General features: G+C 43.2%; 2 protein-coding genes and 3 non-coding genes across 8 annotated transcripts in view; 1 reads left to right on the top strand and 4 right to left on the bottom strand.

Moving 5' to 3' along the window:
• The window catches only part of tafa4b (TAFA chemokine like family member 4b), a 38,540-nt gene extending 31,638 nt beyond the window's left edge, over positions 1-6,902 (bottom strand). The window contains exon 1 of one of the 2 annotated variants that reach the window (XM_051414472.1): positions 6,378-6,902. The gene's annotated coding sequence lies outside the window, so the exon portion shown is untranslated. Of the gene's footprint in view, positions 1-5,925; positions 6,289-6,377 lie in introns of those variants that run through there. The other variant, XM_051414473.1, reaches the window with a different exon arrangement.
• A 3,538-nt stretch (positions 6,903-10,440) lies between these two features.
• eogt (EGF domain-specific O-linked N-acetylglucosamine (GlcNAc) transferase) overlaps positions 10,441-24,830 on the bottom strand; it is a 20,907-nt gene continuing 6,517 nt past the window's right edge. For all 3 annotated transcript variants that reach the window (XM_051414459.1, XM_051414460.1, XM_051414458.1), the window contains 9 exons: positions 24,720-24,823; positions 23,598-23,690; positions 22,646-22,717; positions 21,788-21,874; positions 13,470-13,538; positions 13,092-13,153; positions 12,791-12,910; positions 12,171-12,273; positions 10,441-11,877 (listed from right to left, as the gene is read on the bottom strand). In XM_051414459.1, coding sequence (XP_051270419.1) covers positions 11,731-11,877; positions 12,171-12,273; positions 12,791-12,910; positions 13,092-13,153; positions 13,470-13,538; positions 21,788-21,874; positions 22,646-22,717; positions 23,598-23,690; positions 24,720-24,823 — 857 coding nt within the window. In that variant the 3' untranslated portion in view covers positions 10,441-11,730. The remainder of the gene's footprint in view (positions 11,878-12,170; positions 12,274-12,790; positions 12,911-13,091; positions 13,154-13,469; positions 13,539-21,787; positions 21,875-22,645; positions 22,718-23,597; positions 23,691-24,719; positions 24,824-24,830) is intronic.
• Positions 16,456-16,527, bottom strand: trnae-cuc (transfer RNA glutamic acid (anticodon CUC)). The gene has a single exon. It is a non-coding gene; the product is annotated as a tRNA-Glu (tRNA).
• Positions 18,753-18,824, bottom strand: trnae-cuc (transfer RNA glutamic acid (anticodon CUC)). The gene has a single exon. It is a non-coding gene; the product is annotated as a tRNA-Glu (tRNA).
• On the top strand, positions 21,298-21,369 carry trnae-cuc (transfer RNA glutamic acid (anticodon CUC)). The gene has a single exon. It is a non-coding gene; the product is annotated as a tRNA-Glu (tRNA).

The following is a 24,830-nucleotide window of genomic DNA, read 5'->3' as shown; positions in this document are numbered from 1 at the left end:
GGTATCGAATGGCGGCCCAGAGCCAAACAAAAGCAGGCCGAGGCCCTGACAGCGAGTCTCCGAAGAGCAGTGACCATTCATTGTGCTTGGTGCCCAAATTATGATTAATGGAAAATAAACAACCTTGATGTGGAGCCTGCTTTGATTTTCTATGAGCCTCAGTCTCGGCTGCACTTGTGGCTACTCCTCTGGCCGAGAGAAAAGCGCTGGACAAACGGTCGCTGAAGCTCAATTCTCAGCCTCGTCGTGGCCCTTTCACACAACAACTTTAAATCAATGGCACACGGGTGAGGAAGCTGCCTTCACAACCTCTCCCTCTCTCACACACTCTCTTTTTCTATCTCCGCACATCCATGCACACACAGAAATTCATATATACAGACAAACCGACATCTTGATTATATCAGTCCCCTCTGCTGCTAATGACCAGCTTGCGCGTAATTATATTAATTACCGTACGTGCCACGCCTGTCAATTGGCCAGCTGAAGGAGAGGGAGAGCTTGATACAAGTAGAGAGGAGAAAAGGAGCGAAAGAAAGGGAAAGGAAGAGAGCTACAGATGAAGGACTTGGAGAGTGGTCAGATTGGGAAATGGCAAAGAAGGAGGGAGGGAAGGAGAGAGAAAAAGAGAGGTTGGGAAAATAGAGTCTGTGAGAGAGGGAGAGCCAGAGAGAGAGGCAGACAGAGAGCAGGGAGAGAGAGGAAGCCTGATCAATTGTTCATTTTACAAAGTCACTGAGACGTGTCAGCAGTGTCAATAAGTGAATTAATTTGTCTGTGGGTCTCTGGAGCATGACACCATATCACTCTGCTCCCCTGAGACAAGCAGGGCCTCTAACCCTCTCTATCTAACACACACACACACACACACACACACACACACACACACACAGACGCACACGCACACGCACACGCACACACACACACACACACACACACACACACACACACATACTTACATACTCTTACAAGGTAATTCCATGCAAGGATCATACAAGACTATCAGAAACACACACTGACACAAAAACATTTGCATAGACATTCTCAGCACAAATCTTTGTTTTTTATAAACTGGGAGGACGTTGTACTGACTTACAGTAATTCCCTGGAGACAGAACCACTACATGCCTAATTCTAACCTAAACCAAGAAACAAGCCTTAATCCAAAATGTATACATTTGTTCCCAAAAGGGAGGTGAGTCCCCTTTATCCCCACATTAATGCAAGAACACATGCGCATGTAGACGTGTAATTCAAATCCAACTCGAAGATGCTGCTTGATGGCAAATTCTCAGTCATTTCACTGTGGACATAAAATGCTTCAAATTGTTGAATCCACTTCCTGGATGATTTACAGTAAAGGTGAATTGACTCTAGATATGTACACACACACAAACCTACAGACAATAATGATTCATCCTCATCTGAGCCATCCCCGAGGGAGGCTATCGTCCGCTGGTGACTGACATCAGTCAGCCACCAAGAGGGACCCTCGACCGCTGGCTGCCTGCTGTTTTCATTACAAAGCCATCACCTCCAGCACACACACACACACACACACACACACACACACACACACACACACACACACACACACACACACATATAAACTGTGCGTACGGACACAGCCACACACATTCACTCCTCTGACAGATAATCCTCTCAGTCCTGACTACCTATACTCCTCTCTGCTGAAGCCTTTTTCTCACAGATCCATTCAATCCAACTCTCCGTTCAGCGAACACCCAAATTGGGCCCTGGCTTCCTCTCTTCCCTTCTCTTTTGTTTTCTATCTCTTCCTCTCCTCCCCAGCCGTTCACCCCCACCCTCCTTTCATACATCCCACAGGGTTGAACCTGCTGCCCCCCTCATGAGGCGCAGTGTTGTTTGAGGGCTGCTGCGATGACCACCCCAGGCTCCGTCACCACCGCATTGCTTGCTCGCAGCAGCTTCACAGTGGACCCACACTGCAGAGCATCCTGGGAGCTTTTCATAATCCCACAAACACACTAACACCTCCACACACTAACACTGTCGCTCATGGTTACTGGCACATCTGCCAGCTGCCAGAGGGGAGAGAACGGGGACTCGCAAAGGGACACACACAAACGGACACACACACACACTCAAACGAGAGGAAGTAGCAGATTGCATCCAAGGTGATAGATAGAGCACTGTCGGAAGAAACTGTGCCTGTTCAATTACAATCATTACTATCACTTCGGGAGATTTGTCATGGTCAAAGTAAGCTGGAGCCGTGGAGTAATCACCTTGAGGCCTGTGAAGTGATGTTATTTCAAAACGGTTACGACGACCTCAAAACTCTCTCCCAATTGAAAATGACTAAAATTAAACATAATTGAATTACTCCAACATTCCCAACAGATGTTTTAAAAATGTAATCGGTCAACAGGATTTGACTGACTCTTTAAAAGCTCTTGGCACATGAAGAACAATAATCCACTAACCCGCAATCTGTCAACTACTCTCAAGCCATGAGAGCAGTAAGGTTGGACGGGGCTGCTGTGCCTTTGACTGTCTTCTTGGGGTTGGACAGTGGCAGTGTGAGCTGTCAGTCAAAGCAGGACCTGTTAGATGGAATTAGAGAGAGTCTGGAGGGTCTGATGGCGCCACACAGGAGACCGAGGCCTTGCTGTCACTGATTGACTGACTGACAGAGGGGAAAATGGAAGACAAGGAACACACACAGCTGTGGAGCTCCAACACGAGACCTCTGCTGTTTGGACTAGTTGGTACTTGCTCTTACAAACATTATACAGTCATTTTCCACACCTTTCTTTAAAGGACACTTTAAGGAGTTGATCAACTGTGTCTTTAGATCATTTTTATTCATATGTACCTTAGTGCACTGTGTTCATATGTTAGGTGTGTGATCTCTATCTGTACTGCTATAATAATAACCAAAAGGGCAGGTAAACACAATTTAAGTACATCCACTGATAAATACAGAATATAAAGAAAATAGTATCTTTGTTTTTCTCAAATACATAAAAGTACAAACTAGTCAAATAAAAGGAAAAATATAAATTACAAATGAATTAATACAAAACAGTGTTTTTCTTAAGAATTGTGAACAAGATACACATTAAGCGGGATATTTTACAAATAATCGTATTATTATTATTTATTTATTTAGCATTTTAATAATGGTAATGGTGACACTATTTCTAAATTTCCTCAAAATTAAACTGGCCTGTACTGCCGGTTGTTAATTATCGGCCTACATACACACCAATACCCATACACACTATCCATGAATAGTGGCCAATATATCAACCTGGGAGATTTATCAGTCTAGCACCAATCTTAATACATTTGTGTGATCTCCTTTTGCTCCTTTTAAACAAGTGCTCAATTAGGGCTGTAAACACTAAGAGAATTATTCAAATTGAGATCAAAAATGACTTAATACATAGTTTGTGGATTCATTTTGAGCTTAAGTACTTCAACAGATTAAGTCTACGATTACAATCTTCAATAATTGTTTTTTTTTCTTACACCCTACATGAAACTACCCCATCCTGAGTTAGTAACCTCACTTAAAGACTGCTAAGTAATATACACAACAGGGGGGAGGATATGTGTGGGAGATAGTTATTTTCTTTGATACAGTGGGATTTATTCAGTAATCATTCCTTGTAGTAATTGAGCACCCATTTAATTCATTGAGGCCTAAACTCGGTGTATCCTGCCCGAGCCACCACTCACTGCTAACAAGGTATCACACTCTCATCTGTCAGCAACATCTGAACTTTACCCTTTTTTTACCCACGGGTCGCGACCTCTGTCCAGCTGCGGTTTTGTGGTTGAGACAAGAAACAGATACATGCCACGCTCCCACTCATTGATCTAATATCGCTCTGTCCTCCATTAAAGTCACGGATCTACTGTTTGAGAAAAGACATCAGTTCCCGGGTGTATTTTCTCTGAACCTGATTTCATGAGGATGAGTGAAGGCGTTATTGTCCACTGCTTCTGCATGACACCTATTCATGTTCTCTGACTCAATATACCCGGAAGGTGCCCAAGATGAAAAGCTGTCCAGGATACTGTCATTTACAAATGAAAGGCCTTTCTCTCTCTTTCTGCCCATTACATGAAAGAATGCCTCTCCTCTCTTCTCTTTTCTCCCCTCCTCCTCCTCTCAGTCGGGAAGTATCCATTCATCACAGTCAATCTGTTAATGCCAGTGTGTGTGTGTGTGTGTGTGTGTGTGTGTGTGTGTGTGTGTGTGTGTGTATGGAGATGGAGGGGTGATCTGTCGTGCGGCTGTCACCTCACCAGTCCTACATGCTTGACTCCTGCTTATTCATTTAGCATATCATCCAGAACGCCTTTAACACACACACACATCATCATCATCATCATCATCATCATCTCACAGTGTTTTCTCCCCACACATGAACAAGCACGCACAGAGTTCCTCCGATAACTTACACACAGACACACACAAAGACACACATACACACTATCTCCTTCCCTCGCCTCATCTCTCACAAATATTTTTTCTGTCTCTCCAGCTCATTTCTCTCGCCTCCCTTGCTGTCCCTTCTCCCCGCTGCCGTCCGTCGCTTTGCCGTGTCCTCGCACACTATCACAAATGCACACAATCCATCCCCCCTCATTCCCAGCCAGTCAACCTGAACAGCCCTCTGTGGGGTAAGCAGATAGGAGGCTGTTGAGACATGCAGAGCCGAACGGCCCTCTGAGGATGCCGGCTGTCCCACTGCTGGGAGCTACTGTAGGAGGAAGGAGGGGCACAAAGAGGAAGGGTCCAGATGAGAGTGAGCCTGGCGAGTGGAGTAATTGCTAAGTGTGTGAATGTGTGTGGATCTGCGAAAAGTGCAGCGAGAGGGAGGGAGGTTGGGTGTGAGGAGATGGAAAAGGGTGACAAAGACAGAGGAGAAGTCCTCCACTGCAGACAGGAAAAGCAGCACAGCAAAACGTCAGAGTGCCACCCTCATACAGGTGTGTTTGTGGGCAGTGTGTTTGTGTGTGTGTGTGTGTGTGTGTGTGTGTGTGTGTGTGTGTGTGTGTGTGTGTGTGTGTGCGTGCGTGTGTGTGTGCGTGCGTGCGTGTAGGTGTGTGTGTGTGTGTGGAGGATGGCTGGGTGACAGGGGGTCAGGTAGGAGAGAGTAATCTCCCCAGGATTAAGAGTGCTGCTCCTGTGTTAATGTGACTGTCAATGAGAATTAAGTCCCTGGACTGATCCTCTCCACCAGGCCCTCCTCTCTCCTCTCTCCTCTCCCCCCTCTCCCTCTCCTGTCCACCCTGCCACACTAATGACACCACTTTTTGTGGAGTGTCAGTGCCACACGCTGAAAACAATGAGGAAATAATTACACTATTTCAATACAGTATACAGTACAAATTGCAGACCTGAGCAGCGGGACAGTGAAATGTATAAGCAAAGGGAGAAGGGAGAGCGGGGGGATGGGAGAGGGAGGGGTAGAGACAAGGATGACTAACAATTACAACACGATAGGGGTTGGGTCTCATTACTGCGCCCATTAACATGCACCAAGTAATTTTCCCCTCTCAGTTTGTGTGTGTGCGCATGAGAGAGGGAGAGAGAGAGAGAGAGAGAGAGAGAGAGAGTGTGTGTGTCTGTGCGTGCTGGAGTGTGTGCTTGTGCGCCCAATAGTGTGTGCCCATTAGGTTCTGCAACACACCTCCCCGCCTCCGTGCGCAATCTGCCCTGAGAACCCGGCGGCACCTCATTTCGCTCCCATATGTCTGAGCTCCGCGCGCCTCTCCTCTCTATTCCCAGCCGATCACGATCCATGCAAAGCGATTAGAAAAGAGCCCGGTCAGCGGATCAGACTCGCAGATCACTCAATAGGTACTAAGCAGCGCCGAGCCCCGACCGATCGCTTATTTAACCTCACACTGCATCAATCTCACCTCAATCTCCCCTGCCCTCGCCGACAGCCCGCGCTACACACGGTCAGCGGAATCGACGGCCGTTTGAATCGGCGCATCATGTGTTCCAATTTTACGCATGGCAATCACGCGCCGAGAGGGAGCGGAGTCACTTGGACATCAGGGAGGTTTTCGTTGGAAATCCTGCTGCTCTTTTAAGAAATCGTTCCTCAGCAAAAATACGTTCGCTGCGCGCTGAGCCAGGAACATCAAAGTTGCTTTCAGCTCGCCAGTCATTTAGTGAGTCAGTCAGCCAGTCACCACCCCTTCTCTCCCTGCTGCCCGTGGAAAAATGTTCCACATCTCTACAGCCAAAGTCCCCCTCTGACCCCATCCTCGTTTCATTAGCCTATTGACCGCGCGCCAGGGGAAAACACATGGAATTCAAATGTGAATCTATACTAATTGAATTTGAATAAAAATAACCACCTTACCCAAATCTATAAACTCGATGGCATGATCACAGGGAATTGTAAAGGGTCCAGGTGAGACAGAAGAGCGCTTTGCCACTTTCAGCTTCAACTCCACTGATTTTGTTTCCCACTAAACGGGGCAACCCTTTTGAGCCTCCTGTCCAGTTCCCGGAGCACACAAACCACACTGAAGCAGGGGGTGAGGAGGGCTACTGCCACGCCAGAACACCAGCCCTCCGGAGCCGGGTGAGAGAGCACAGCTCGCGCAGTAGCGATGTGGTCCAACCTGCCATGATCTCGCCGCGTCCCATCTCAAAAACACACTGAGGAGAAAGTCATAAAAAGTGCGTAATTCCCCCAAAGAGACACCGGGCTGATGTTTTTAGCGAACACTCCACACAAGTTCATCCCCCCTTGCTCGCGACTGTCACGCGGAGGCGTTATAGTCGCAGGAGAGATGCTGATGAGAGTGATGGTATAGTGATGCAGGAGTGATAGTTGCGCTCCCGTCGCTCCTCCCGAGTAGGGATCGATTGGACATGAGAAATGCGAAGCGAGCCCGTCTTCCCCATTCAGAACACGTGCAACAGCGCCCGCCCAGTTCACCAGCTCCCAAGTACACCCCCTCTTCCTCACTGATGTCATGTAGTTTACAAGTAGCCTGGACTGTTGGGGTGGAGGGGAGGGGGTCCAAGCAAGGATGGGATACATCCATTCTTAGACTGCAAAGTGTCATTTTTGGTCATCGTGAAATACTTGATATTGACACTTTTTATGGTTTGTTTCAACTAATTTGCACAAGTTGCAAAAGGGACAAATGGATGATCTTTTTAGACGAGGAAGAAGGGATTTCGACCCAACAGATGGAATCTACCAGGCCATATGCACCGTTTAAGGTTGTCATAAATTCAACATGGGATATATTCTTAAATTAAGAGTAAGTTATATGAGTAGGAGGTCTCTGAAAGGATTATTTTTCAAAGTGGCAGGAGTTTGCCTAAGAATGATCACAGGCTGGAGGTCATATCTCACACTTCAGTTCTCACCACTTCATTACCTGTGTATAAGGTGTGTGTTGAGTTGAGGAGGGGGTCTGATGACTGTGGTTCTTGCCTGACTGACAGGTGCATGAGTCGATGACCCCCTCCTCATCACATTATAGTCCACCTCGCCTCGACACTTCGATCATGTTACAGATGGTGTCTGGATATCAATAACTTGCCGTGTGCACGGCTATACAACACCCCCTCCACCCCCATCGAGATGTTAAACAGAATTTAATCACCGCCGCCTCTCCGTTATGCACCAGGAGACAGCCTATCAATTATTCCATCCCTAGAATATTCTAGTGTGTTGATGGCGATTGATTGCTCTGCGCTGTATTTGCAGTCGTTAAGACTTAGAGGAGGTCGATGTCTGCTAACGACCCAAGGTGAGGAGTATCCGATACACTCAGATGTCTTCCTTGTTTCCTTGTTGCCAGCATTGCTGTGCCATACGGTGAGCCCTGTGCCAGTGGAGGCGTTCTTAGTTGGGAGTAGTTTAAAGATGCGTGCCGTTTAACTTATCTAGGAAAAAAGTGCCTTGCACCATGCAATGTAAAGCATTTCAGGACTACAACATGGAGAACAGACATTTATCTTTACAGTAATCTCAAGCATCCTTGTCTGGCACTGTCCTCAACCCCATTTCACTACCTGTGCTGTAAGTTATTTTCTACCCATTAATTTAGTCTCGAATCTATTACAAATCGATCTTCCTGACTTTGAACTGAGAACAGATTAGTCATTGACGTGGCTTCGCCAGGAACAAGGTACACGCAGCAACTTAGGTCGCAGGCTTCAGATAAAAAACAGAATCAACAACAAAACATTAAACGCAAGTAAATATAAACTGCTAGATTCAGCACCATGGACAGGGCCAGCCAGACGCGCTGCATTTAAATTCAGGACGTTGGACAGCTCCAACTGACTGTCACTGTGTTTATCTTTGCGTTTACTCTGCTGTCAGGTCGCTTAATCCAGGTTGCAGACAAAATAGACAAAAGTGGTTTAACTGTGTAAAGTGTAAGTGAACGGCAGAAAGTTGATCAAACATAATATATCCTGTCTGAGTCTACAGTCCTGAACCTGTGCGTCGCAGTGGGGATAGGAGGCCTTTTATCTTAAAGTGAGGCAGCTAATGGATGCAACAGCCCATAGCACTTATCTCATCTATCCTTCCTCACAAGGGGCCAGATGGTATCAGAGGAAACACATCATGTGACGTAAACACGGACTTTAAAGTGTGAGGTTGAACGGTGTGAAATTTAATTTACTTTCTTTATACTTCCACTTGCATTTCTAGCCATCCATTTTCTTAACGTGTCGGCCTTAAGCAGGGATGGCACGTTAAAGGTTGCACAATTGAGCTTATATATTGTGGCATTGTGGGAAAGGTAAGAGTATATAGGCTGGAGTCCTCTTGGCGTGTCGTGTATCAGAGGAGCGGAGTTATAGGATCTCCTCTGGGATTATTTCCCCAATAATCTTGGCCCAGGGAGACAACATTAAGGAAATATCTGCTTATAACTTGAGGAATATTTCTTCCTCCCAAATCAATATCCCTGCATTAATCCCTCTGAAAGACGCGGTATTCCTGATGTGGGACGCCTGGAAAAGTGGCCTTGGTAAGATGAGCGGATTGTGGATTTGTCTGAGTTCAGTGGTGAATTTATTATTTTTTTTAGATACATTTGATTATGCTAATGTTCATTTTGTAAAAACACAAGGATGACTGGCTGTAAGATCAGCTTTAGGCCATATTTAAAGTACTAATGCCATTGTCTGCTGCTCTGGGACCCGCAGTTGTGTAAATAATGGAGCAGAAAGTACAGAATCCATCTGTCGATATGGCTGTTCCAGTGGAAATGCCAGACAAAATAAAATAGGACAGTCAGGTAAAGCAGCCATTGTGTATTAAGGGCCACAGAGCTAAGTCATTTAACATTTCTGGAGGAAAACACACGATTACTTACGGCAAGACAAAATAAGGCCACCCAAAGAAGGCTGTCGGGAAGTGTGGGTGGTAAACCTCCAGCGGCCCGAGGCAGTAAATGTGGGGCCTGTTCAGTAATGATAGGTGAGAAAAAGTGTGCCTGCCACAGCACTAATTACACAGGCGCACAGACTCTGCGCTCTGGCGGCCATTGACGCAAGTATAAAGTTAAAACTGTGCTCACCACGCCGCATACAGGAGCGGTTGTACTTAGTTTTTTTTCACGCTGTATACTTACTTAATGTCAGTATTAAGGTGGGTCAGGTGATCCGATGTGTCTCTTCCCCTCAAATGCTCCATTTTGGATACACCCAGCAGGCAGGCTTTGCGCTAAAAAAACAGGACTTGGTCATCGATTTGGGGCCGCCATGAAGGTTAATGAGAACAGACATCTTGGTTCCTCTGCTTTTGATCCCCCCCTGCATAGAGATTCTTCATTTCTTTACGAGGTCACTGGCAGTAACCCGAGCAGGGCCATAAATAGTGTCCATCCTAGACAGGCCCGGTGTCTGTCAATACTCAGAAAGTTCAGACACAACATCCGCAAAGCGCGGGCAGGAGCACCACTGCTGACATCAAACTTGTGATATTGAAGCAAATACACTTAAACAAACACTATCTTCTTGTGACCCATCGGATATATTTGTGAATAAATTGTTCTCACTCGCAACACTGGAACAAGACTGTCAGGGACGATCACACAGCGCCGGGTGACGATTTGGCCTCATGTGTGGTGTTATACTGCCCCCATGTGGCCATGATGCGTCACTGTTACATTTTTGAGGTTTTTCAGGTCATCCAGATTTATTACGGTGACAGCAAAAAGTGAACTAGTGCCCTTTTGCGAAGAGGCCTTTCCCTCCTTAGACCTGATCTCACTGAAATAATGAAACCCACAGCAAAGAGCTGTCTGGTATCAGCAAGAACTGGCAAGACAGAGGCCTCAGTTTTTCCCCTCCAAGGTCAGACTTCAGAAGATGATTGATTAAATTAAGATGAATTAAATCTCTGATGTCTAATATGTGCCAGCACAGACAGGAAGACATGCTTCAGCATTTTTTAGAATTATTTATTTCAAAATATTACACAGCTTTTGAATATGAAATCACCTACAAGTGGAGCAAAGCCCTGACCAAGAAGGTCTGGCTGAGTTAAACATGGTTTCATCAATAAATAAAACATCAAGCTCACGAAGAGGCAGAGAAACACGAAGATGATCTTCTGAGCTCTCAAAATACTCGTGTGCATTGCATCAGACTGCATACAAATTGTGCTCATTCCATTTCAAACTAATTAGTTTAAAATATGAAACTAACAGCATTCAGAAACTTTAACAAAGGTAACGGACAACAAGCAGCACCCTCATCATTACGCCATGCTGACACTGCATTTCCTTTGGTAAAATGCAAAGGAAGGCAATGGCATATTCCATCAAACCAACAAGACATACAGACGTTTAAATAATAAATGTTACAGATGTCAAAAGAAAAGAACATAAAACTGTAAATAAAAACGCAGAAAAAAATGTAGATTTAAAAACCCATTTACATTATTTTCATTATGTTGCATGAAACAATGGAGTGTTTAATTTTACCGACAAATACTTGAATGTTTGTTTCACAATGCAAAGTGTTTAAAAGTAATGCTGGACTTGCACACATAAAAACGCTAATACTGATATAAAAGAAAATCCCTCTTGGCAGTAGAAGTGTCTTACCTTCTGTCCCTGATTTTAAAGAGTCATTTGTGTTTTTGATGAACATACTGTAAAACCATATGAATTCATATGCCAAACTACCTGCAAAAAAATGTCTGCAACTATATGTGAATGAATCCAGCATGTGAATACTGCACATCACATTAGACTGGCGTATGCTGTATGTGCTAAACTCTGGCGTGATTGTCAACAGCTCTGAAGAGGCTCGCATCAAGGTGACTCTGATCAAATGTGACAAGATGTCGCATGTGAAGGGACGCCGCAACAGCTGCTCATTAGCTAACTTTGTCGGCGTGGAATGAAACAGACGCAGCGGAGGTAATGAAGAAACATAGAACACATCTTATCACTCTCCAGATGTTTCGACTGTGTGCGCCTCGTCCTTTAACTGATTTGACACTAATGGAGCTTGTGGAAGCTATTCAACCCAGAGTTGTCTGCCACACTGCTTGCACCCATCCAGACCTGTCAAAGCAGTAGACAGGAGGTGACAAATACTCCACCAAACCACCAATATCCACTGGTGGATGAGGTAACTTTTTTTTTTTTAAATGACTCTGCCAATGTGAAGAAGCGGCAGGTTTATGTCAAAAGTTCTTTTGTGTCCCACACTCACAGACTCTAGAGTTCATCATGAAGGGTACGATGCTGCCATTTGGGATGGCGTGTGACATAGTCAGCTGCCTCCAGCACAAGGCGCATGAACTCCCCCACATCAAAGGAGTAGTTGGTAAACTTCGGATGGTCCCCAAGGGTTGGATGGTGACCCTGAGAGAACAGTGTGTACTTTAAAAGGACATAGGAAAACACAGCATGAAAGCATAGGAATGTGAGCGTTTAGATTAGATGACAGAGAGAAAACACAAAAGAGGAATGAAGTCTGTGCGTGTGTTCCGCTGTACCTATAATTGCACATCCTCAAATGTGTGCATGAGAGTGTGCGTGTGTGTGTGTGTGTGTGTGTGTGTGTGTGTGTGTGTGTGAGAGATAGGTGAGATGAATTCAGAAAGCTCACGCTGAGGTGCCGGAGAGCTAATGGCTGGTACGGGAGTTTCCCCTACCTTGTCCTGTGGGAGCACTTTGTCCATTTTCTGCCAAGTCACGTATCGAATGCCCCGCAGCCGAGCCAAATCTCGATAGCAGCTCTCATCCTGACAATTATATCTGGGAGGGACAGATGCAGACACTTTATCTCTTGCTCTCCTCGGTCTGCCTCACTTTCGCTCTTTCTTGCTCCATCTTTCTCTCTCGCTCTCTTGCTCTCTCTCTCTCTCTCTCTCTCTGTATACACACTGTGGTTCTCACTCTGTCACTCACTACAATGCACACAAAAACACTCCCACATGTTCATACACACACACACACACACACACACACACACACACACACACACACACACACACACACATTCCAATCAGCTCCACTACCCAGGGTAGCCAGGTGTGATGAATGCCTGGTTAATTAGACACTACTTCACAGTCATACACCAAGTGTCTGAGGGGCACTTTAGGCACAGCACCATGCCAAATCCGGGCTCCCTGCTCTCCGTTCTGTCTTTTTCTGTCTGTCACTCACACAAACACAAACACAAACACACACACACACACACACACACACACACACACACACACACACACACACACACACACACACACACAGACTGACAAAAAGTGTCACTCACAGCTCAAAGATGACAGCCCAGTCAGGGAGGAAGAGGAGGTGTGTGAGACCCGCCCCGTGCATCCCTATAAAGATGTCAGAGTTGTGGGTGATCCTCAACTGCACCAGGAAGGGAACATCCCTTTAAAGACAGACAGGAAGTCACACATCAATCACCTTCATTGTGTGAACACTGTCACTATTACACAATTTAAAAAGCTAAACACTTTCTTTACTCTTATACAGCACTGTTACATCCTTGACCAATGGTAAACAGCATTGAGTAGCTCCTCTAGTAATGTGGCAAGCATGCTATAACTCACTTGTATTTGTAGTCCACCACATTGACCTCCAGTAAAGGCACAGTCTTGAGGGCATTTACCAGCTGTAACAACAACAGAGGTACATGTTCTCTGATCAATGAGAAAGCAAACAAATATCGGCACTGACCATATAAATCACAAGCCTTTTTTACTTGTATTGTTTATAGCAAATAAGATTTTAAATAGGCACTTAACAGATGTGGGCAGTAAATCAATAGTAGAAAGGAGGAGCTGAGGGGGGAGCTGTATAGAGTGAGGAAAGAGACAGAGAGGCAAAGAAGGAAAAGGAGGACAGGTGACAGCAGGATGGAGGGAAAAGAAAGCAAGTACAAGAAAGTAAGAGACAGAAAGAAGGAGGGAGGGTGGTGCTGGACTCACCTCCACTTGGTTTAATATCCTTCTGTATTCTGTGCTGCGTGCCAGCAGGGTGACACGAACACGCCCCTCCTGAAAACAGCAATGCACCCAATAATCAATCAGCCAAGGACAGAAAAGATAGGCGGCTGGGAAAACATGATGCTCATTCAAACTAACTGAAAAGCCTCTACTTATAATGTCTCTTTCATACAGCACAGAGGAAAGGATAAATGGGCGAAAATCCTATTACAAGGAATCTTTTTAAAGTGGAATCAAAGGTTTTCCTCTGTGATGTGCTCTTATTAGTTAATACAGTTTTTACTAAGATGTTTCTTTTTCTATATTCTTCTACTGCCACCTTGTGTTCTGTAAGAGAATATAGATGTTTGTAACATATGGGTAATAAGGAATGATGATCATAACTTCACTATCCTTAAATCAAAGTAACAGCACTAACAGCAACTTACAACCTGTGCAATCTACTGTACATAATAAACCTGCCAAATGGACATATATGTATTTAACACAACCCTAATTTCTTCTCTTCCACTTAAAAAATATATTAGGTATTAAGTATTGAAAAAGACCAGACCAGGGCAAATGACGACGTGGGAAATAGGAGGAATGGGGCAGTAAAGACAGATGAATAGGACACAATAGAGGAGAGCAGAAGTGTGAGTCTCTGGCTGTGCCATTAATCTAGGGATGAAAGGAGGAGCTGGGGAGAGGGTCAGGGCCAAGAAGACCTCTCATTCAGTCGGCAACCTGCTATCGCTAGCAGCCCCATGTCTTGCTGAAAAGCCTCTTAGCATATTTCCAGTGAAGGCCATGAATACCTAATGAGCTGCTCCACAGTACGGAAGAAGTTATCGGCCTTTGCTGGTCATAAAGATAGAGTCAAGCACTTCAAACCTGGGATCATAAAACACCTATGAGGAGCACTGCTGAGTTATAGACGTGGGAGATGAATAAGGGAGTGAGGGCATGGCTGTGACAGTATGTAAGTGTGAGTGCATGTACAGTACGTACTGCATGTAGTCTTTCAAACACTACAAGGTTATCCATCAGTGAGGAGCTTTTTCTGTGAGTTTATCACAGTAATGAGATCACCAGTGACGTCTGGTTGTAGTGAGTGTAGTGACATGGTTGCTTATTCTGCTATTTAATATACTATTAAATATAACTTCCTCCAACAACCTGATCTTTGCTTAAAAATGGCACGGAAAGATACAAATTCAAAATACAGGCGTAGAAAACTATAGCTCTTGTTTTCTATTTCCCTTTGAAAATATTATTAATTATAATAAATTGTTATCATGGTATGGAGTAGTGATGCGCGGGCCCGCGGATCAGGTTGGGCCGGGTCAAGAAATGTTAACTTTATTGGCGGGGCGGGTGGGGCAGGTCATTAAGGATTAAATATGTCCAATACAGCCTACTTTTTAACAACACTGTTGGGTAAATCCACCTGCGACCTGACATCACAAAAGCGCCTATATATATATTTATTTGAAGATTTGAATTTGTTGTAATTTGTAAGACCAAATAAAAGCCTTATTTAATGAGATATTTAACGTGTATTTAATAGCGGTGGGGCGGGTTGTGGAAACAGATGCGGTTGTGCGGGGCGGGATGGAGTGGGTCAAATTATTAAATAAATGCGGGACCCGCGGGTTGGAAAAAAACCCAGACCCACACATCACTAGTGTAGAGGCCAGAGTAATACACTATTATTGTCCATTATTGTACGTTATGAAATATACCAAAGTAACACTATTCAACTGGGTTATACAATATTGGACAACTGCTTCAAAGCAGCCATGTATCATCCTGTTGGTCCAGTGGTTTTGAGTCAGCACTCTTAAAGGGGAACTTCGGCAGATTTTTACCCTAGTCTTGATCACTAGAGGTCACCGAGTACTGTCGATAGGAAAAACAACGACCAGAATTGGTTCTAGCAAACTGGAGATCCTGCAGCTAATGGCCAGAGCTTCCAGTTAGTTATAATACACTTCTTGGGGGCATATCCTAAAGAGTGCCTTTTGCTCCTCTTAACAGACACAAAATGCAATTAAAATGTCTGTGCAATATGATCAGGGCCCTTACGTGACAACAACATGCCTTTTCAACTCATATGTTGTTCAGAAACCGTACAAAACAGTACTGTCGCCTACCTGTTTTTCCACCGCTCGCTTCACCGAAAGCCCAGAATAATCGATCACGGAGATAATGCCTTCGCGACGAAAAAAAGTTTATTTCCCCTCAAAAATGTCCATGTCTTCACACACTACTCTCCGATTTGCACACTTCCTGAGACAATCTCTTCTTCTGCGTTTCCCTGCAACAAGTGAAATCCCACGGGGCTTCAGTGCGGGACTGCTCTGGCGCTGAAGTCCTGTGGGATGTCACTTGTTGCAGGGAAACGCAGAAGAAGAAGAGATTGTTGATCGGAGGTGTTTACAAGTGAAGAAGCTTGCAGTAAGAATAAAGTGTGGTGATCTACTGTGGAGAAGAAATGGTTCGCGTTTGTGCCTTTCCAAATGGTGGCAACAGAATGAGAAGGTACAAGTGCCTACACTTTCATCGTCTACCTTCCATGACCATGTTTTTCCTATCGACAGTACTCGGTGACCTCTAGTGATCAAGACTAGGGTAAAAATCTGCCGAAGTTCCCCTTTAAGGCACCAATCAGTGCCAGTCTGGCAGGGCAAGTTTGATGCATGTAGTTTTTTGTCATAAGGAATAAAATGTGCAAAAATAGTAAAAAGAAAATCATGATAACCATAGCTATCTTCTTTCTTGCACCTAAACATTACCATCTAGTGTGCATGTTAGACAACTCCATATCTTAGAAGTCAGAATCCACTCCAAGGCGTAGTTAAGGCTATTAAGGATAATTCAGGATTTTCAACCAAGATAAAAAGCAGAGACACTAGTGTAACCAAAGTGACACACTTATGTGACATCTGCACTACATAAACATGAAACTTGTGTCAAAAAAATGTTGTTCCCTGACCGGGAATCGAACCCGGGCCGCGGCGGTGAGAGCGCCGAATCCTAACCACTAGACCACCAGGGAACTATGCTGTCCCAGCCACACCTACATTAATCAGCCTGACAGTATGCACAACTACATTCCTGCTACTTACTGCAAGTGCAGTGATTTGAACTTGCAAAGACTTATAATTGAGGTATCTAATCTAACACAGCAAACCACTCACAGTCTTGTCTGTCAAAGTTCTGTTATCCCTCCAGTTGCTCTTTTCACTCATGCTATTTTGGTACATGTGTTAAGGACACCAAAACCTGCAAGCAGTCTCTGCTCATCTAGTGCTTAGATTCTGGTGCTTTTACTAAACGTAATGCTACATTTTTAAACTCCTACATTTATTTGTTTCTGTATTTCTGTGTCTGTATGTTAAAGAGGTAGGCGGCCTCAACCTCACTCTACAGCAGGATTGGTCAACTAGGCGAGCCAGATAGAAGCAATCGATTCCTACCTAATCTTTCTTGCAAGCTAGCTTCACTAAACTTCTGAGTCAGATGTTATCCAACTAGCCACATGTAATGGCTTCGACCAGGTGACCACTGGAAAACCTGGTGCTGGATGGGGCTGACCAGCTTGAAAACTGTTTCTTTGCTTTCATTTGCAATGGCTTGTAAAAAAAACTGCAATCAATAAACCAGTGCTACATAAAATACAAATGTCAACAACTTCAACTTTAGCTAGCTGAGCGTAGAGCCCTGCACTATAGCTCCTGTTTTCTATTTTCCTTTGAAAATATTATTAAATCAGTCCTTAAAAACTCAGGTATGATATAGAGACCAGAGTAATACAGTATTATTGTCCATTATTGTACGTTGTGAAATATACCAAGTAACACTATTCAACTGGGTTATGCACTATTCCAGTGTTAGTCCAGTGGTTTTGAGTCAACAATCTTAAGACACCAATCAGTGCCAGTCTGGCAGGGTAAATTTGATGCATGCCATTTCTTGTCATAAGGCATAAAATGTCCAAAGATAGTAAAAAGAAAATCATACTCATAGAATACCATAGCTGTCTTCTTCCTTGCACCTAAACATTACCATCTACATCAATCAGCCATAACATTATGAGCACTGACAGGTGAAGTGAATAACACTGATTATCTTATTATCATGGCACTGTCAGTGGGTAGTATACATCAGGCAGCAAGTGAACATTTTGTCCTTAAGTTGATGTGTTAGAATCAGGAAAAATAGGTTGAGTGAATTTGACAAGGACCAAATTGTGATGGCTAGACAACTGGGTCAGAGCATCTCCAAAACTGCAGCTCTTGTGAGGTGTTCCTGGTCTGCAGTGGTCAGCACCTATCAAAAGTGGTCCAAGGAAGGAAAAGAACCGGAGACAGTGTCATGGGTGACCAAGGCTCACTGATGCACGTGGGGAGTGAAGGCTGGCCCGTGTGGTCCGATCAAACAGACGAGCTGCTGTAGCTCAAACTGCTGAAAAAGTTCATGCTGGTTCTGATAGAAAGGTGTCAGAACACACAGTGCATTGCAGTGTGTTGCATATGAAGCTATCAGGATGCCCGTGCCGACCCCGTCCACTGTCGAAAGCGCCTACAATGGGCATGTGAGCATCAGCACTGGAACGTGAAGCAATGGAAGATGGTGGCCTGGTCTGATGATTCACATTTTCTTGTATATAATGTGGATGGCCGGTTGCGTGTGTATTGGTTACCTGGGGAACACATGGCAGGAGGATGCACTATGGGAATAAGGCAAGCCGACGAAGGCAGTGTGATGCTTTGGACGATGTTCTGATAGGAGACCTTGGGTCCTGCCTTTCATGGATGGATGTTACTTTGACACATACCACCTACCTAAGCATTGTTGCATGACCATGTACACTCTTTCACGGAAACAGTATTCCCTGATGGAAATGGCCTCTTTCAGAAGGATAATGCGCCGTGCCAAAAAGCAGAAATGGTTTGCAGAACACAACGAGTTCAAAGCATTGAGTTGACCTCCAAATTCCCCAGATTTCAATCCAATCGAGCATCTGTGGGATGTGCTGGACAACAAGTCCAATCCATGGAGGCAGTACTTAAAGGATTTGGTGCCAGATACCACAGCACACCTTCAAAGGTCTAGTGGAGTACATGGCTCAACAGGTCAGGACTGCTTTGGCGGCAAATGGGGGACCTACACAGGAAGGTGGTCATAATGTTATGGCTAATCGATGTAGTGTGTATGTTAGACCATTCCATATCTTAGTTGTCAGAATCCACTCCACCACAGTGTCAAAAAAACATGTTGTTCCCTGACCGGGAATCGAACCCGGGCCGCGGCGGTGAGAGCGCCGAATCCTAACCACTAGACCACCAGGGAGCGATACTGCCCCAGCCACACCTACATTAATCAGCCTGACAGTATGCACAACTACATTACTGCTACTTACTACCAGTGCAGTGATTTGAACTTGCAAAGACTTATAATTGAGGTATCTAATCTAACACAGCAAACCACTCACAGCCTTGTCTGTCAAAGTTCTGTTATCCCTCCAGTTGCTCTTTTCACTCATGCTATTTTGGTACATGTGTTAAGGACACCAAAACCTGCAAGCAGTCTCTGCTCATATAGTGCTTAGATTCTGGTGCTTTTACTAAACGTTATGCTACATTTTTAAACTCCTACATTTATTTGTTTCTGTATTTCTGTGTCTGTATGTTAAAGAGGTAGGCGGCCTCAACCTCACTCTACAGCAGGATTGGTCAACTAGGCGAGCCAGATAGAAGCAATCGATTCCTACCTAATCTTTCTTGCAAGCTAGCTTCACTAAACTTCTGAGTCAGATGTTATCAAACTAGCCGCATGTAATGGCTTCGACCAGGTGACCACTGGAAAACCTGGTGCTGGATGGGGCTGACCAGCTTGAAAACTGTTTCTTTGCTTTCATTTGCAATGGCTTGTAAAAAAAAACTGCAATCAATAAACCAGTGCTACATAAAATACAAATGTCAACAACTTCAACTTTAGCTAGCTGAGCGTAGAGCCCTGCACGGATAAAAAAAGACTACAGCCCTAGCCCGGCCCTAGCCTGTGGTGTTAAAGCCCCAACCATTTTTTAGCACAAGCCCGACCCGGTCCAACCGACACCAATTAACCACTCTCTGATGCACTCAAAAGCAAACAATTCTCAACTGAAATAAACCAGGCTAAATGAGCTAGGTAACATGGCGTTTAAAGTTGTGATGTTGATAGCAATACAATGAGTGACAAAAAATAAAGAGCAAACGCCTGGAGACCTCTGGCTGAGTGGGTTTGTAGCAAGCTAACAGTAACGCTCCTAAACACAAATTGGAAGGGAACTGAACGGGAGGCAAATATGCGACAATGTTGATTTCGTAGACCTGCTTTAGACCAGGGTTAGGACCTCTTACTTCATTAACATACAGACATTGAAACACAATTACATTCCTAAATAAGGCTTTCCTTGATCGGGAATCAAACCTGGGCCTCAGCGGTGAGAGCGCCGAATCCTAACCACTACACTTCTACTGAGTCAAAAAGGTTCATATGAAGGTCTATGAACACATGGATATCCAAGACTGTCTATTATTAAGTCAAATTTGAATTCAATTTATCATTTGTGAAAGAATGATGTACAATGTTTAATTAAAAAATGTTTGATAATGCATCATTGCTTTCCAAAATTCAAATCTAAATGACAAATAATTGTACGTTCCAAAATATAACCATGCCATAATTAGAATGGAAATTAATGTGATATTGACTTCCCTGTTTTAATTTTCCAAATGGCAGACAAAGCACAACCGAAATTTGAAAGTGAAAATGCAAGCTGGGTTTTTGCATTTAAATAATATCATGGTTTAATGAAAAAAATAAAAAAATAAATGGAAATCATATCTTTATATCTGGATAATAGCAAGATTCACAGAGGCTTCTGAAATCTGCCATCGCCCATCAAAACCAGTAGAGGAATATAACATTTAACTGGCTGAAATCAGAAGATACAACTATTCCACTATTCGCCATCTAACAGATTTCTGGCCAAGGGAGCCATGTTTACCTAAAATCTGGACTCCTTTTTCTACAGAGCATCTTGGAATTAACCAAACAGTAGTCTGGTTGCAGGTTGGGGCTTATCTAGCAGAATAATGGCTGACAAACCGAAGAAAGTGTAACTGTCATGCCCAGTTCATGTTCAGATCATTGAACAAAAGCATAATCTCCAAGGCAATACTTAATACTTCTTAAGTCTTGTGACTTACAAACAGAACAATGATTATGCTGACTATATTCATTTATCTATTTATTTATTTATTTAAAAGTAAATTTGATTCACAAAAATGTATGCTATCACTACCAAACAAGTATAAGCAGTCTGACTGACACTAGAGTCTAAAATAATAGATAAAAAAACATTTTGTAGAGTTTGGAAACAAGCATAATGAAAACAAATAGCAAAAAGTTGGCGGCGGTGGGTTAGAGGTAGAGCAAACGTCCACTAATTGGTGGTTTGATTCCCAGTTCCTCCAATGCACATGTCAAAGTGTCCTTGGGCAAGATACTGAACCCCAAAATGCTCCTGACTGTGCCATCAGTCTGTGTGTGAATTAGCACTAGTGTCTGTATCTGATGAGCAGTTGGCACCCCGCATGGAAGCCTCTGCCATCATTGTAAAGCACTTTGAGTGGTCGGAAGACTAGAAAGGCCAATTAATCAAACATGGAGAGCCAAATTGTAACCACTAGACCACCAGGGAAACATTGTCCCATTTACAGTACCAGCAGGTCTCACATGAAGACCGTAGAGTACACAATATTCATGAAACACCAGTTCCCTGGTGGTCTAGTGGTTAGGATTCGGCGCTCTCACCGCCGCGGCCCGGGTTCGATTCCCGGTCAGGGAACACACTTTATGTGTGCCTGGCAAACAGTGTGAATGTGACTGCTGATTGGCTACTTGACACCAGTAATGATAAGTTCTGCTTTATTTCAATAACAAATATCAGAGTCAAGATTTGAGAATATCATGGAAACATACACCGACAACTGGAGCACTGATTTGGCAAAGAGGAAATGTTAGCACTGATAATGATACTTGCAACACAAACTGCAACCTGAGAAATCATTGTCTCTCTGACAATACCGGCAGAAAAAGTACATTGTAGGGTTAACTAAGATTATTACTACTTTTACTACCCTATTGAACTGTAATGGTGTTCATGAAACTGTCCAACATCCTGTATCTGTAATTATATATGTATATATAATATAAAAGATGTTTACAGATGTTAATTATTGTTTCCTAAAAGACGTTCTTCCTACCTTTGGCCCATCTTGCGGGATGTTCAGTCGATGGAGGACATGCTGGGAGAATGCCCTAAACATCCCTTCACTGTAGCAGTCTAAGATCTGCCATCAACACACCACAGTGTCAGTTTCACACATAAGCTATTTATTTTTCACCCATTCAATTCAAATTATTGTAATAAAATGATTATATATTATATATTTGTTATACATTGTATAGAGTCATGCAACAATATTTGTATGTTCAGGAAGTCTACTTTCTGATTTGAAATTAATTGAAGGCAAATTGAATTCAGCCACACTATTGCACTGGGTTGTGATGAAAAATACGTAACATACTGGGAATCTAACAATTGTAAACATATTTCCTATTCTCGCTGGAATGAATATCATATGAGCTTATACATTTCTCAAGTCTAAGAATCTCACACATACACTGTTGCACTGCAGCTGCAAATGTGAACACATGAATATAAACATGACATGTGCTGCAGGGGCAATCAAAAGCATCAGCTTGAGGCTGACCTATCAATATTTCACACCTCAAGGTTGGAACCACAAGAAAAAACATATTTACATGGTATCATCTTTATAGTCATCTCCTTGGAATTATCATTTAAATAACATAAGCACATGCTGAGCTTTTGAATAAATATTTGATCTGAACTGCATGTTTATGACTAAATCGGATATTGTGCCTGTGGGGAGGAAATGGCAATCATTTTTTTTGTTTTTAAATCTATCACTAAATATTAAATAAAAAACATATAAATGAAGACTCAAACAGCAGCACTCAAAGTATCAGAACCTGCGATTTGTTCAAAGGAAATGCATATGTAAAGTACACACATAAATAAATGAGGGGTAACTTACGAGAGGCGTGTTGTAGAAGAGGCCGTATCTCATTCTTGGGAGGAGGGAGAAGAAGGCATCTTTGAAACATACCTAAGGAGTGTGAATAAATAAGTGAAGTAAGCATACAGCATGACACAGAAATTAGTTTGTGTTTATGTTAATGGGTTGAACACGCAGGAGCATGCATACTTATTTGACATATTTCAGAAATGTTATAATGATTTAGATGTACAAGAAAAATTAGGAAACATATAATATTAATATAAAAACTGGTCTTTGCTGAGGTGTTTTTAAATTGTTATTCTCAGTGAACACTGATGGAATTTGAGTGTCTGTAGGAGCTGCACATTTCTTCTTTCTATCTGTTAATTAAGCTGCTTGTGGATACACCAATCACAGTATTTCTTGTGTGCCAGAGGATTTTTCCAGTAATAAATCAACGCAGTACATGGAGTCTGTAACACACAGGCTTTAATTAACTTCCCTGGACTAAAAACAATTTAGTTGGTGTTGCTACACAAACATACTTGAGTATAGGGATGTCACGAGAACTGAGAATCAAGCTGTGATGGCAACTGAATTTGAAAACGTATCTGATGCAGATGAAAGATGCCAAAATTTGGAAAACTTGATGGTACTTGTTTACGCCTACAGGTATTCTAGTCTGCAGTTAAATGCCATAGGAAGAAGAAGAACAGAGAACAACAACAACATGTTGAAGACGGTGAGAAGGGCAGCTGTAGTGACAGCTCTGCCTCATTTTTGCACATAAACTCCAAACAACTTCCTCAGAATCAGCAAGCAACATTGTCTGAGTTCACACATGTAGCACACAAGAGGAACTGAGAATTGTAAAGTCCACTGGTATTGGTATAAACTAGTAGATTTCTGGTATTGTGACATCGCTACTTGAGTAACTGATGAGTTGAACACCTTTACAAAGAACATCCGGAGGTGAAATTAAACCTACTCTTTTTGAGTCATACGTCTTCAGGTGGATGATGTCATACTCTGAGAAGGCCCTCCATGTTTCACTGAACAGATCTCCATAACCATAAAAACTCTGGGAAAACACATAAAAAAGGAAAACAATGTTAGTTCAATTAATGTTACATCTGAAAAGAAAAAACAAAGCTGTAACATTAAATTCAACTACAGCCTTTAGCAGTGCCAGAGGTAGTCACCTGTTTCAAAACTCTGCTGGTTGTATTTTTCTGAAGTTTTGGTTTTATACAAAATCTGTTATCACTATTATCGGACAGCCTGTTGTTTGGATTGCAGTGTGCAGTTTGTGCTGAAAGGTCACTGCTTTCCTTCTCCCTGACAGTTTTCTCTCCCTCCCATTTTTCTTTCCCTTTTCCTCTTTAACTCTGTGTGCAGCAGAGGGAACAATGGGCCGGAAAAGGTTGTCCGTAAAAGCATTCTGTTTTTCAACTTGTGTTTCCCCTTGATGTCTTCATCAGGCTTATGTGCCACTGACTTGTTAAACAAAAACTTTGGACGAACTACCGCTCGGCTGTCTCGCTGGGTTGTAGTAGCCAAATCCATTCTCAGTTTTCATTTGTATTGGACACAACACTCTTCAAATATTTTTACGAAACTGTCTTTGTGTTACTGTGGAGATAAAGTATATCACTCCGTCCGTCAAAATAGTTTTATGCATCAGCATTTTGAAATCTTGTGTTGTATCTTTGTGATCCAAGAACAGATCCAATGTGTGACTCTTCTTCCTATATGATGGATAAAACTCCTACAATCTTCATTGATTTAATAAATGTGTATTTATATCTTATATAGCTAGAAGTGGCAGTCACCAATTTATTGGAAACAGGACACATGGAAAACCCTGCCTTGTGTTTGTTTTGACAGATAAATAAAGGTGTGACATGAACATCTATCTTTTTTTGCCACAGCCTGATGGGTGACATAAAGTGCAGCAAATTCAATAAGTCGTTTTAGTGGTGAGAACAGGCATGTTCACCTGAATTTGTACATAATGTTTCCCTAATTGTACAGTATTGAAACAACATATTCAAAAATATCCACACGCTCCCCTCCACTGAAACTCTAGCGGGAGTCATCAGGCACCCACCGTGTCCCACATGACGATGTTGATATCTGAGCTGAAGGAGTTGTTAATGTGCTGGGAGATGTAGAGGTTGACAAAGTCACAGAAATGGTGGTACATGTTCACCCCTATCAG

This window comes from Dicentrarchus labrax, unplaced genomic scaffold (assembly GCF_905237075.1).
Source record: "Dicentrarchus labrax unplaced genomic scaffold, dlabrax2021, whole genome shotgun sequence".
Taxonomy (NCBI): domain Eukaryota; kingdom Metazoa; phylum Chordata; class Actinopteri; family Moronidae; genus Dicentrarchus; species Dicentrarchus labrax.
This window is presented reverse-complemented; position numbering and strand designations above follow the sequence as displayed.